The sequence below is a fragment of the Taeniopygia guttata genome, chromosome 7, assembly GCF_048771995.1.
Source record: "Taeniopygia guttata chromosome 7, bTaeGut7.mat, whole genome shotgun sequence".
NCBI classification, from domain to species: Eukaryota; Metazoa; Chordata; class Aves; order Passeriformes; family Estrildidae; genus Taeniopygia; species Taeniopygia guttata.
In genome coordinates this window covers 9,428,887-9,444,098 of record NC_133032.1, presented here as the reverse complement: position 1 = coordinate 9,444,098, position 15,212 = coordinate 9,428,887, and the positions used below count along the sequence as shown (strand labels likewise).

The following is a 15,212-nucleotide window of genomic DNA, read 5'->3' as shown; positions in this document are numbered from 1 at the left end:
TGATTTGAGCTGGCTACTACGTTCCTGCAGCAAAGGGCATTCTTGTTCCTAAACATTTTCCTTCCAAGCAGAAAACAGCTCACCAAAATGAAAGCCCCTTCCCCCAATTAATATTTATTTATTTACTCATATTTACTGTTTACTTAGAGGGCTATTTACTTATTGGTAAATTGATCCAAGTCAATCTGTAGTCTGACTACCATTAATAGAGAGTGGTTTGCTAGGTGCAGACAGAAGGCAAAAAGCAGGAATGCTCTGTTGAGTGGTTGAAGTACATCATAAATCTACATGCAGGAAAAACAAGTTCCCCAGAAGAAAAGCATAAAGAGAAAAGCAGCTGGTTAAAGCTGAAAACTTCTAGAGTGCTCTGAGCAGAGAACTCCAGACATTCAGAATCCAGTGACTCCTTTGAACTACAGTAGCTCTAGAAGGCCATGGAAAGTGCTGGCTTTGGCATTTCCTATGTAAGATTACATTGGAATGCACTAAGAATTCGGGCCCCTCTCTCAGGTGTCACGGACCCAAGGCAGAGCTGTTTCCCTGTGCCATCCTTCCTTCAGAGGTGCTGCTCCTCCCCAGCAGCACCAGCAGCCATGGGGCTCTCTGGCCAAGCAGCAGCAGCCACTGCTGGCTCTGCTGGCTCAAAGCAGGGCACTTTCCCAACACACCACGGAAAACACCAAGTGCTTCACATCCAAGGTGGGATTTGCAAGAGCTCTCACTGCTAAACTGCTTCTGCTTCCTTTGAAATAACTTCTCTCACACATTCCACCTGCTCAGTCGGGCTGATGGTGAGTTTTGAAAACTCAATTTTATGAGTATGAGAAACATGATAGAATCAAGCCAGAAACATAATATATAGCCTCTGTCCACCTTCTCTGCTCCCCAACTTCCTAGTTTAATTCACTAGTTGATGCTGCCTAACAGGTTGCAGAAGTCTGCCTTCTCAAGCAGTCATGAGACAGCCTGAAAAATTCTCAAAGCACTTTCATAATATAGCAAAACTATTTACCACTGCCTCCAGAGAAGTACACTTTGGAACAGTCTCATAAGGTCAAGTTATCCCACTGAAACACCTATTACTATAAAGAGAATGAAAAAAAAAAGAGAAGAAAGAAAAATGAACAAGCCAACAGCAGTAGCACAGCCCTGGAAAATATGAAGTCATAAGTAGAGTTCAGCCAGAGCAGACTCACATTAAATTTTGTTTAAGAGCCAAGTTCCACACTGAGATATGTGTGAGCTGCAGTTTATTTCAAGGGGAGTTGTGCTGTACTTCATGCCATGGCAAGGCTCGGACACAAGTATGTATCTATTACAGGAGAGGAGTAAAGCCCACTTCCTTTTTGCATATTTTTGGTTCTGTCTGTATAGATCAAATAGAAAAGTTAAAGGAATGGATAAAACAGGCCTCAGGCCCAGCTTCACAGGGCCTCTCTGTCAATTTTAATTCCTTCTTCCTCAAGACCTGAATGTCTGTCTTTCCAAATCCATCAGGTTCCTTTCACAAGATGTGGTAGTCTTTCCCTGTTCCCCTGTTGCACCCACGAGTGTTAAACACACAGGCAGGAGCTCTAAGGATTGTCCTTCTACCTTTTCTCTTGAGAGTCCCTTTAGGACACAGCAAGAAGTGCTCTCTAGGAGATGCACATGCTTTGTAAAGAAGGGTCATACACAGCAGTCTGGCTTTAACTCCTAAAGACCTCACACTGGATATTTCTGCCTGAGAAGCAGGAGGTCTGCTTAATGAGGGAAGAACGGGTGGCAGAGATGTTCCCTAACCCTGGCTGCATTCCAAGAGAGGGGCTAGGCTTGCCAGCACCTTTGTGCTGTGCTGGGTTGCACTGCTGGCTTCAGACAAAAGCCTTTACCACTGCTGGGGTGGGCAGCTGCTGCACAGATGGAGGGGACAAAATGATAAAGTCATGGTCACACACCCCTGCAGGCACTGGAGTTACCTTGGAGAACTGGACAGAGGAGTTCCCTGCTCCCTGCCACCAGCTGTGCACTCAGTACTGCTGAGCTTCAAAGGTTCAATTCTTTCAACTACAAGTTAAAAGATTTCGTTCAAGAAGAGCGGCAGACAAGGCTCAGTCCCACCAATGCTGAGTCTGGATGTGAGCAGGAGGTTAAAGTACTTCATATGAGAAACTCTGGTAAATGCAAAAGCTTTTATACCCCAAGGCACCCATTTAAACACTGAATTACTAATTCTGGCTCAAAACTTTCCCATTCCTCAGATCCCTTGGTGGTCAGCCTGTGCTTTAACTCTCCATTAAACACCTGCTACTGGCTCTAGTGGGTAAGACAGTCCATCAGCTCCATGCAGCACTTCCATGGGCAGAGATTAAATAGATTTTAAGTCCTGGTTAGTCAAGAAAACCCAGCACCATCAGGATCAAACCCACATTGGCCATCACTTTTCATGGATTCTGCAGCAGATGGGAAGAGGTGGCACTGTCCCTGGGAAAGGAAGTCTATTTTCCTAATGCTGGTGTAACCTAACAGGTGGTGAGGGCTAAGGGAGACACACAGGCAGCTCTGGTAATGCTACAACATCACTTCATCACGCAATGGCACTGAAACAAAGGACAGGGAAAATTGGTACCAAATCCCATTAGCTAGAAGATGGATTGGAATTATCCCAGCAAGGTTTGGGAATGGAAAAGACAGATGTGTGTGGCCCTGGGAGTCTGGAGAGACATATGACCCTTGGCCACAGCTGACATGCCGTGGCTTTGTGTCTGTTAAGGGACAGAGTTTGCATTTCTTGCTACATCTCCTCTCACCAAGGATATTTTTAGTGGAGAGGGAGTGGGAGGAAATTATCCTCTAAGGGATATGGATGCTCATGTCCACAGACAGCAAGCTGGTGCCCTGAAGTGCCAAGCAGTGGAAAACAAAATCAATTGCAAAGCTGAACACCCACATTTATCCGTATTTTCCTGGCAAACTTCCCTTGGCCACCCACAAGTCCTGGGCCTTGCTCTGTGCTGCAGGCAGCAGGGCATGACAGGGAAGTGTTGATACCCATCATCTTCTCAGGTGTGAGCTGTGAAGGAAATCACTTGGGTGGAAAATGGCATGTGCTACCTGTTAATGTTTTCCAACTCTCTTTTTCTTATTCAATGAGGAAAATATACCCCTCTCTTCTGGAATAAATCACAGACACAATCTTCAATTACAGAACGTGTGCTTTGCCCCCTCCCACATCTCCCCCCGGTGGCTGCTGCAGTTTCATATTAGACAAAAATAGCCATCCAGACCTCCAAAGGTCTTGTATTTCTCCCTCTGGCCACCTTCAGCAGCTGCCAGCTCTGCAAGGCCCTGGGGCTGCACCACGATTGAGGGAGGAAGATTCAGCCAGAGATTTGGTACTCAGGTCACTTAAAAACAGCACAGTGTGAGCAGCAGCGTGGAACTTACACTCCTGTCTGCTCTGCTGCTGAACTCTGGAGAAAACAGGACACAGGATATGCTTCCTGTCTGGGGAAGGCTTGTAACAGCCTGGGAAAGAAGGCATGACCTTTTCCTTAAAGGAAATGCAATTCATGGAGAGGAATAGGGAGGAAAAGTCCAGGCTGAATTTTTTTCATAAAAACAGTGTCATGCAGCTGTACCTCATCTCACTTTCTCCCCTGTGTTTAAAGGTGATCTTTATTTATTAAGCAATGCCACATTTTAAAGAGTTTTGTACCTCTCTGACAACCCATTGTTTGCTCCAGTCAGTCATGAACTTTCTGACACAAGTCAGAGGCTGTCAAAATGAAAGGTTTCATTCATTACAAGCAAAGGAAGCCAGAGGAGGTACCTTGAGAGCAGAAGGACTCAGCTCATGCTCTGTTTCCAGCTCACAAATGGTTATGTCCCCAGGATGCTAAGATTAAGCATCTCACACAGAATGTGGGAGGAGGAAGAAGAGTCTTTGTCTGAGAGTCACAGATTTTAATGGATTCCAGAAGGGAAATCTTTTACCCAGGAGCAACAGCAAAGTTCAGAGAAATATAAAAGCATTTATCTCCCCAGTTATGTTCCTGCCTGCCAAAAGCAGGAGGGGTGATTTGCTCCTCCTTGGTACAAAGAATCCCTTATGGATCATTAATCCACAGGGGGAATGAGCTCAGGAGCCACAGACACCTTTTCTTAATGTGCAAGAACCTTGAATCAGCAGGAGGTTTTCTTTGGGAGCATACAGGATCAGTTTATCTTTATTTGCTCCCCACTACCCCCAGTCTTCAACAGTGTTTCCTACAAGAATTCTAGTTACCATTGATAAATCACTTTGCCTTCAATAAAATCTGTGGTGATAGTAGACAAGGCTGCTGTGAGCTAAACCAAGGCATTTGAAGCAGAGTAGTATTAAAACTTAAGATCTGAAATCAGCAAATTCTGATACAAAATCCAATAAAATCAGTATGAGCAATCTCAAATTCTGGGGTACAAGTATCTGAACAACATATTTCAGCACTGCAACAGCAGCTTGCAGTAAGTAAGGCATTTCCTGAGAAACACCAGAAACGGGAAGGACACAGAAATAGTTTAGTATTTGTTTACAGGTCAGGATCTCAGGTGATCTTAGGTGATGAAGTTTTCAACTTACAGCTAGAGCTGTACAGAAAACATGCACAAAAACTTATGATAGGAAAGGGGTTAGATCTGGTGGACAGCAGTTGTTAATATTTTCTCATTTCTTTAGGAGTAATAAAAAGTCTTATTTTGTCTCACTTTTACTCTGTGAAAGCACCTGAAAATATTATATAATGTCTCAGTTGCTAAGTGAGGTACATTATAGACTGTGTCTCTCTATATATATAGTCACAATATGCAGACATTTACAATATGCCACTGTTCTATAGTGGATGGCATTTTATATTTTCTACCTCAGAAAAAAAGAAGTGCAGCAGGGAATTATATTTTTGTATTCAAATCTCTCAAGAAGCACTCCATGCTTAGATTTGCCAGGTTCCACATAAGTCTGGTAAATACACATCCTTGTAACTTGTAAATGACTTACAAGATCAGAAATGTGGCTGAAAGGGAAAACCCAAAGCTGGCTGGTGTCCTTGGGTTTTATGCTCTCATGTGTGTCTGCATGTGCCCACAGCATCCTTTATTTTGGCTCTTTCTCACACAGTTAGGCTTTGACAAATTGAAAAGTATTAAGATTAGAACAACCATGTTTACATGTATTACCACCTGCTACTTCATTTCTTCCATGGTGCTTAAATGTTCAGGCATGTGTCTTTGAAACACGGTACCTTTAATGCACTTAAAAACCCTGCTGGATTTCCAGCTCTCTTTGATCTCCACAGTCTAGAGACTATCTCAGAGAATAAAAATAAATGTATTTAGGAGAAAAATATTTTCAAGGAGAAACCCCTAAAGTCCTTCCAGCTTGATATGCATTACCGGTTGAAGTCATACCTGAGGTTGTTTTTTGCATTTTATCTTCATGCTTCAGGAGGCTGAAATCTCTATCCAGAATCAGCAACTTGATGAGGTAACTTGGGAAGACAGATTTGGTCAGTGCCACATGAGCACCAAAGTGTCAAATAATTATTTGGTGATTCTTGTTTAGAAAGGAGATGAAGGGAGAGATCATTCTGCCCTGAGAAATTTACAGAGTAAGCAAAGTAAAAAGGATGCACTTTTGCAATGAAGAAGACTGTATTTTGTCAAGAGGAAATGGGAAGGATGTGAGTGGAAAGCTTGCTATTAATCATGAGTAGGAAGGAGACATTAATTGGAGAGCTGGAGACAGAGGAAAGACTCAGATAACCAAAGGAATGAAAAAACAGCTTCTTTTGGGGGCTGTATAACACCACCTCTTCCATCTCTCACCATACCTTGTGGTAATGGCTTGGATTTGTAGTAATTCCAAATTGTCCCCTGTACAGCAAGTACAAATCAGACGTGGGTTCTTGGGTCAGGGTGTGGGATGGTTGATTTGGGAAGAGGTGTTGTGAGGAACCAGATCCATTCAGTTATTCAGAAAAGGTACGATAGAAGGGTATTTTTCACTTTTTAAAGGATGTTCATGGGTCCAGTCACTACCTACTGCTTGAGCTGTAGGTGTTATGAGTAGACAGCTCTTAGTGGGAGATGGTAAAGTGCCAAAGGCAATCAGCAAGGTTTCAAAAGAATACATTTCTTCACCTTAGGTGGACACAGCCTTCACAAGAAGGACCTACCAAGCCCCATTTCAATCATATAATCATGGAATGGGCTGGGTTGGAAGGGGCCTTAAAGACCATCAGTTTCCAACCACACTCTCATGGTCAGCAACATCTTCCACTAGACCATGTTTTGCAAAGTCCAAGCCAACCTGGCCTTCCTCTCTCTGACCTGGTGGTTAAGAACCAAGGTTCTTCTTGGCTTTGGTGATGTTAGCAGAAGTTGTTCACTCTGCTCTTCTTCATGACTGGAGCAGGGATAGGTTGAGTAACAGGAAAAGTGACAGTGTTCAGAGCACACTGAGTGGTTTTACAAAAGAGTGAAAAACCCCTTTTTTCCCAAAGCAGAGGGGAAGCTGGAACTTGGTTCCCAACTGCAGATTTGTTTCCTGGTGTACCCAGGATGTTATACAGGGTTTTCTGTAGAGAGAGATGCAGCCTAATTTTGTGTTGAGCCCCTCTTTCCATCAATGGGTTAATTGCCATTAGTAACTGGTAGCATAGCTTCTTTAAACCAAAAAAAAAAAAAAAAAAAAAAAAAAAAGGTCTCTATGAGTTCAGTGTGGGGAAAAATGGATTTTTATGCAATCGACTCCAAAAATCAAAGGCCACTGACATAATTATGGAAATTCAAGAGAGATAGACAATCATCATCTCTCCCAGCCGTGTCATTCAGAATGTAAAAAGCACGTCCCAGTTATAAATAAAAATTGCTCTGTGATGACAGGAAAGATCTGCAGAGGGGAGGTGTTGTTTCATAGCAATCTGTGAAGATGAGAGAGCAAAGAGAAATCAATAGACAAGAGGGAGAGTGGAAGAGAGGGCAACTCCCAAAGGAAACAAAGCCTCAGCCCAGATGGTGACAGGGAAAGATCTATGTCTTCCTGACCTGTTCTTTTCTTCCTTCCCACTGGCAGGACTGTGGAAGGTCCTTGAGAGAAAAGGGGAAATTGCACTTAACAGCTGGGACCTGTGTGTGTCTCGAATGTTCAGAGATCACCATTTACTGGTGGGCTAAGAAAGGGACAGACAGGTAGGATTAGGAGGTGCAGAGGATATCTGAACTAGACAATATGAGAGAGCAGGTGTGAGAGAGGCCACAGATGTATCAAGAATTTAATTTCCTGCTTGCTTTGTTGGAGGGGACTGGGAACGTGCTCATTACACTTGCATGAACCACTGGCAGTTAGAAGAGCAACCTCAGTTAGCTCATGAATGCTGGTTATAAAGTTTCAGGAAATAAAAGACTAGAATATTTAATAATAAATTGATAAACTTCTAGCCCTAATACATGCTAAGAAAATCCTGCAAGCAGATTTCAACAATATGTTCTAGAAGACAGAAATAAAATATAAAAAAACCAGCATGTCATTTTAAACATCAGTTTTTTTGAAATTGTACACAAGTTTCCTGAACTCTTGGATGACTACATTTTTATGGTAACTCTTCACCATCCACTAGAAATATTTTTTCTCTCTACTCATTCATACAGGTAACTCTTTAATCACTTGTATTTAAGTGGTCTGTTTGTCTTACCTAAGGATTATTTGGTTTATCTAAAGTCAGCCATGAAGACCTGCTTTTTCATCCCTTCTTAAGTGACTGAAATATTTGGAACATCCAATTAGCAGGCAAGAAGCATTTTACTTTTGTCTTAGTAAGAATGCTTTTCAAAGAAAACAAGATGAACAACAGAGAAGTTTGCCTACCAAAAAAAGGGTTAAACTGGAATAACAGTTCTGTAAAATTTCTTCCAACATAAATTAATCTTCTCAGCTGTTTGAGAGGGTCACAGAATTATGTAACAGGATTGAATTGATTCTTGAATAAGTATTTTGTTTTCAAAGGAGGGTAGTTTTTTTGAAGAATAACTTTAATTTTGGCATGAATACACTAATATGATCAGTGTTTCTAGGAAATTGTCCTGAAGATGCAACTACCAAATTCTCCCAGCACAGATGAGCTAGAAAAGGAATACAAACCTGAACAAATTAAGCCATATAAGTAGTGGAAAGGATGGCGAGTATAAATCCTCATGTCTTTGTGTATGTATGCATACAGATATAAGGTACATTGTATATACTTACACTCTGTGTGTATATATGTGTGAACAGACAGAATTCAAACTCGTTTTCTAGGTTTGGTGTTACTGAAAGAGTCTCTGCTCACAACTGTAAACATCTACACATATGTAAGGATTTGATGTCTGATTCTGCATGGCTATGAACTTGTCACACATGTCCTCTATGGTGTGGACTGCCTCGTAAAACTAGGTATTTTAAACATGTATTCCCCAGTAAAATAGGCATTTATCACGCAAAATAACAAAGAACTGTCTCAGGGTGTGTTCAAATGCCCCCCTGCAACTTAGTGATAAAAAGCTTAACTCTGTTTCAGAGCTTATCTGCAGAAAAAAGAGGTAGAGACCCTCATGAAATAACTGAATTCTTTCTTCCCTCTTAACATGAAAAAAAGAGGCAGAGGAAAGGAAAGAAAAATCACTTTAAAACTCCAATGCAGCAGAACAAGTTTAACCCATTGAGATTTTTAGTGAAGTTTTCTGCTTCATCAGGAAGAACCCTGTGGTGAAACATATGTCAGAAGAGAAGAAGATATGAGAAACTGGCGTCCTTTGCATACGAGATGATTAATTAAGAGGAAAATCACTTGGCCAGCTGTCTCATTGGTGAAACTACACGTGCAAGGTACATCTGCAATAAAGGATCAGTTTACCACAGGCAGTGCATTTGATTTTCAAGCTAACATAGCAGATACAGGAATCTGGTGTGAATTAGATTGTGCTGACTCTTCGAGAAAGAGAGGAGTCCAGATCCTATTTCAGTGTCAAATTATGAGATGCATGTCTGTTATAGCATTGCAGTGTTGGTACTTGATGCAGTTATCAGTTACAAATAAATTATCCAGGGAAGGGAGGCCTTTCCTCCATTCATGTTCATAAATTGTTGGCAAACAAACCCTGATTTTTCCAAGTGATACTTTTCTCCATTCTCTAAGCAGTTTTTCAGAATGCTTAGCAGCTGGTGAATTTTTCATCTGATCATTACTGGGGTAATGCTGTCAAATTCATCTGACTTAGAAAATTAAGGAAGTAAAACACAATTGTCTGCTGCCTGAACACTTGCCCTCCTAAGGTGTTCCTATATTCTTGTCACTGTGGCATCTAGGCTTTTCATGCATTTTCTATCACAAATTGTATGTGAAGCAAAAAATTGTAAACAAAGCTCCTACTCATATCAAATGCTGTTTTCAAAGGTTTTCTGATCTTTCTTTGGGAAACAAGCAGGCCAGTTCCTAAATAACTTCTGAGCTATGTGTTTTTTCCTGAGCATGCATTATAAAATTAGGCAGTGGGAAGCAAAGAGCTGTTGCACCAGCGAATCTACTGGAATCAAACCAACTCCTACCACCCCAGCTTTTCCCATCTACTCACTAGCAGTGTCCATGGAGAGCAGTGATTTCTCTCCCCCACCTGTAATCTCTCCTCTTTACAGCCTTTTGAAGAAGAGGTGACTGTACAGCACCTAGCAAAATCAGATCCCTCTCTTGGCTTGGATTTCTCTATGCTATAGGAATACTGATCCCTCCCCAACAATAGAGACAGGCACAGCACAGAGCACACACACAAACAGATTTTCATTAGACAATGCAGTCCTGAAAGCCTGTTTGACAAAAGACTTTGCTGATTGGACTCAGTCATTTGAACAGTGATGGATACAGGGTATATTACACAAGAGCCTAAAAATAAAGGTGCAGCAGTATCAGCAATGAGATGCAGACACTGCATAATGCTATAATATTAACAGGCTTAAGCACACAACTAGCCACAACCTGAATCTTTAACATCTAATGTGTATTTTTTTAATGATGCTCAGCAATGCTGAAAATTGTGTATTTTAAAACAGAAGAACCTATTTGAGTCGACATCCTCCCTATTCTCCCCAGCTCAGTGGTTTGCCAACATTTCTGCTGTTAATTACTGAAATTTCAGGTGCATTCTGAGCCTTTCAATTCCTAGACTTTCACATAAATGTGTCAGACAATATGGGTGTGAGGAGAGCCCTGGGATATAAAGCCAAACTTTCCAATTCGTATGCACAGTGGTGGGAAACAAACATGCAAGCAGAAACATTCAATTCACATAAATACTTGTAGGATAGTTTTTGAGATTTCTGTGCTAAAAATGAGAGGTTCTTATAATCTGTAGGTTTCCTTGTGTACAAATGCTCACCCATGAAGACCAGATTTTCATAATCAATAGCTTCTGTTTTTGTTTATCACTTACTATCACAGGCAAGCACTTCTGTTGATTAAGGGCAATGAAATCACATATATTGCCAAGGTGTGAATAACACAATTAAAAACCTAAAGGGTTCATTCAAGGCTTTTCACAAACCCTGTGTGAAAGACAAGTGGTATTGCTCGAGGAACATATAAAAGAATCAGTTTGCAGCCCCAAAATATATCTCATTATGAGTTGAAGATGTGGAAAGGCTGTTCTCAGAACCACACTCCCCATTTAGAGCCAGAAGTCACTCTGCCTTTATCTGAAGCCACCTTTGCAAGGTCTCAGCCCCTCTGAGAGGACAGCCCACACATCCGTGACTCATTTTGACAGAAGCTCTGTCACTGGGGCAGGTGGAGAAGCTTGGGCTGATGGAGCCAAGACCTCCTGCTTGTAAAACAAAGTCAGCACCAGACTCTGCCCCCCTGAGCAGGGCAGTGTCTGGGTTCCTGCTGGAGGGCAGCTGGCAATGCAGAGAGAGTGCATACAGTTCAGGAAGGCTTTGCTTCACCCTCTTCCTCACCCTCTATCCTTCCTCTGCAGCTGGGCCATGGCCTGAGGACCAGCCTTGCTTCTTGGTTTCCTTTTGGGCCAAATCTTCTGCACTGCACACATCACACTGCTTTGCTGTCCCCCCAGGAAGAGGATCTTATCTGTTGAAGGGTGACAAGGAAGAAAAGCCTCCACAAACTGTTCTCCTTAACCACTAACTCCTCTGACAGATGGCATTTGGAGTATAAGAGACTCCAGAGAAACATTCCCAGCCTGCTGGTACAGATGAAATCCTGTAAATTGCCAAGCACCTTCTCCAAAGGGGTGAACACCTCTGACCCAAAAAGATGGCTTTGCACAGATCACTGCCTCCCCACGCTGAACCTTTGACTTGGTGACTTTATTGTCCTAATCCTTCACCTCGTTCGAGCTGTCCCACTGCCTCAAAATAGGGTCACTGCAGTCTAACAGGAAGAGGGCAAAAGCTGCCAGCTGAATTGAGACTGCCAAACCTGTGGAGTTCCTCAGGTTTCATAGTTAAGTCAGGCAGCTACTGCTTGTTCATCTGAGCAGGAAGCAAATGCATCACAGAGTTACTGTCCCCCTCACCTCTGTTATGTGTACAGAGAGACCATTCAGATATCTGGGGGATATCTGAGCTGGACATGGGAAATACCCAAGGTGAGATGGTGGAGCATCCCCATATAGAGGTAGAATACACTTACAGCCTTCACAGAGCTGAATATTTAAAATCTGAAACTGTGTGTGCTCCCCCCTGGACTGACAGGATCACAGTGCATTTATAGAATGAATAAAAATTCCTTATCAGACATGGGTGAATACAAGGAGATAAGCAAAGTACATGTGCAATTAGGTTACTTAACACTGTTCAGTTTACATCAGTTGGCAGCTGCCCTGTGGTCTCACCTGCAGGTATTCAGCAAAGAATTAGTATGTTCGGTATATGTATCAAAAGGTTTTTGATGATTATTTTAAGCATTTTCACACCCATCTCAAAGATGTTCTATGTGGCTATGAAGCAAATTTGTTTTCCCAATTATTCTACCTCTCTGGCAAACATCTGCTGTCCATGCTGCGTAGTGCCTGTCAATACACTGAGTTTTCAATTGTTTCTTGTCTTGTTTCTTACAAAAATAGCAGGAATTTTCACAGGAAATAAGGCCCTTTTCCCAAAGACCTTCCCTTAAAACCTCAACCATTATCAATGCACCAAACTTGCATTATACAGAAATATGGTATTATTAGACTTCCCTTTAACTTTTGTTCCTAATCTATAAATTTTATCCATCTAATTAAAAAACAAAACAAAAAAAAACCCAAAACAACAAAACAAAACCAAAACCCCCAACCAAAGACAATACATCATGACTATTTTTCAGCCAGAATACTCCTAGCTGGATTGAAAGCAATTTGTTTTCATGGAGAGAATCATATGATCTTAAAATAGTTCAGGTTGAGAATTCCTGTCCACATATTGGAAAAAAACCCAGGAGAAGCTGATGCATCTGTCTTTTTTCATTATGAGGAGACAAAAGGCCCCATGGGGCATGAACTCCTCTTCCTGTTTCCCCCTAGGGCCTTCGGTGTGGTTTGACAACCTGGGTCTGCCAGAGAGGTTGTTTGTAATGTATTCAGAACTGTAGAGCTGGTCCTGGATGTGTCACTTGGCCAAGCTTGTCACTAAATATACAAGACTGAGTCTGGACCCTTGTTGATATTTCACAATACACAAGAAGAACCTCAGTGAGTCATGACCACCCTCCTGGACACGCTTGGAAAGCACCAATAGCAGTAATTTACACAATCTGTGCCAAACCCAAGCTCTCTGAATGCCGAATTAGCCTGCCTGTAGCTTTCCTGGCTATAACAGAAAACAAAATATAATATTTTAAACTGCAGAATGAAGCAGAATAAAATATAATCTTTCTTGTTGGTTAGAATCTGCAAAATGGACTAAAGGGTAACTAGAAATTGCTGGTTGGGATGCCAGAGATTCTGCTTGCTGTGTCTTTTCTGCTGGATCAGCGTGCCTCATTCAAAGTTTGGGAAACATTGTCAGTGTCTACAGCCATACAGAACAAATATCTTTATAGCAGTATCTGGATCAAATCTCGAATTGCAGGCTGCTCCCAGGAGGGCTGTCTGTACTTTCTACCTTCATTTTTGACACCATGGTCTGATAAACAATTCTGCTATTGGCAGTTAATTTATTAAAAATAAAACAAATGTACTTTCTTGAATTAAAACAAGAAAGATCACACTAAAGCCATAGGGAAAAAAAAAAAAAGATATATTGCAGCACCAAAAACTCAAGTTTTTCACAGCATATCAAATCATAACCCACCCTCTTTCCTTCACCTTTCTTTTTAATACTGTCCCAAAATGAACATTACCATAGTGCAGCTGAGCCTCTGTGCTCGCTTGACCGTTCGGGCCAAATTCTCTCTTTTAACATTTACTGAAATATGCAGAGTTATGGAAACAGAGGACTTGCCCTCCTGTACCCTCTCTTGCTGAAGAACCAATTTGTTTGTCTTTAAGCCCATGTTTCTAAATTTCCAGGAGCAGAAACACATTGTGGCTTTAAATATAGACTGTCAGTTTGTGGCTGGAGTCTCACGTTACACACAGACAGCTTGAGACTCTCAACGCAGGCTGGGCAGCAGCATTACTGTCTTAGAAAAGCGTCAGTACGCTTTCAAAATGCTCTGTAAATTCATTCCTGAAGGTGGGGGGAGGGAAAAACATTCAAATGAAACTTTTCTAAGCTGGGGTTTAGGCGGAAACGTTCCCAACTTTGCTTGGTGCCAGAGTTTGCAGAGCCCCGTTTCAGTTCTCCCCTCACACACACACACACACAAAGAATTAAGAAAAAAACCCCAGCTTCTTCACAACTTTTTTCCTTCAGGATTAATCTCAGGCATTCCTTTTGTTTTGTTTTGTTTTCTTTTTCCCCATACGAAATACATTAGACAATCTGTTCCTTAAGCAGCGGACTGATAAATCCACTCTTATTGTAAGGGGGGAGGGGGGTAAGGGTACTCACGTGGTTGAGTTGTCGCATTGTTTTGGGAACTCATAATTTACGCCTTTGAAAAATGCCTTATTTGTGGTGACAGCCTCTCTTCCCTGCTCAGAACTGACGGCGGGATTGAACAGAACAGCTGGAGGAACCCAGGAAAATGCTCCTCTTGTTCGGGCTCTCCTTGCCTGGCTCCTGACCCCTTCACAACTGGAAAAGGAAACAGCACATGTGTCATTCTCTTTTGCCTGTGCAGCTCACATGAGCGGGGAGGGGCACCCATTTGCAGATAGCAGTAACTGTATTCAAGTTTTGCAAGTTGGATGTATTCCACCCCTTTGCTTTTATTAGCCAGCAACCAGTGGAAAGAAAATGCTCTCTTCATTCTTAGCCAAATCTAGACACACCTATTAAATCCACTTCCCAAACCCTTATCCACTGCTGTTGATGTTATTACTTTAAAGTGTAAAACTTGCTGCTGACTCCCTTTCCTAAAATGTCTACTATTAGTGAGTAAGATTGAAAGTAGGACTTTCAATTTTCATTGCTCATCGTCCCCCTTAACCCACACAGTCTGACTGATTCTGTCCTTTTAACAAGTGAAAATTGAGGATGGCATTTATTGGGTCAAAGTAGTTACATCAGCATATACCATGAATCTACACTGCGCTCAGAGCAAGGAGAAACCTGTGGCTACAGCACAGGCTGAGGCACAAGTAACTCCAGTTACTGACACAGGCTTCCTATGGCACCTTTGGAAAATATTTAATCTCTGCTTCAGTTTGCCATTGGTAGAATAATGAGACACCTGCCTTCTCCCTAGTCTTGGTATTTTTGTTTTAATGTACAGGGAGGTGTTATTGGTAAATAAGATGTATTTTATTGAGCTTCAGATGTTAATTTGCCTAGTCCACTGCAAGATTTTCAGCCTGGACTAGGGTGCCAGCTGCCTTGTTTATATAGCTGCCATTTAAAGCTATCTATTTGGCTGTCTGCATGCTGTGCTGCAGTCAGTGGCTCGTAGTCACTGTAAGTGTGCATACACAGCCTGTCTGTAGCTGACATGGACTAGGACTTCTAGGTTATGCCAGAATACAGATAATTTTTAATGCACATGCCTTAGACACTAAGGAGAGTGGACAAAGTTTCCATTTTCCTGGGGTCTGTTATGGAGTCAGGATGAATTTACAGCCTGCTTGTG

At 41.9% G+C, this 15,212-nt stretch overlaps 1 protein-coding gene across 1 annotated transcript in view; it reads right to left on the bottom strand.

Annotated features, from left to right (window-relative positions):
• The window catches only part of GYPC (glycophorin C (Gerbich blood group)), a 33,238-nt gene extending 18,964 nt beyond the window's left edge, over nt 1-14,274 (bottom strand). The window contains exon 1 of the mRNA XM_002192245.7: nt 14,036-14,274. Coding sequence (XP_002192281.1) covers nt 14,036-14,069 — 34 coding nt within the window. The 5' untranslated portion in view covers nt 14,070-14,274. The remainder of the gene's footprint in view (nt 1-14,035) is intronic.
• Between the last annotated feature and the right edge of the window lie 938 nt (nt 14,275-15,212).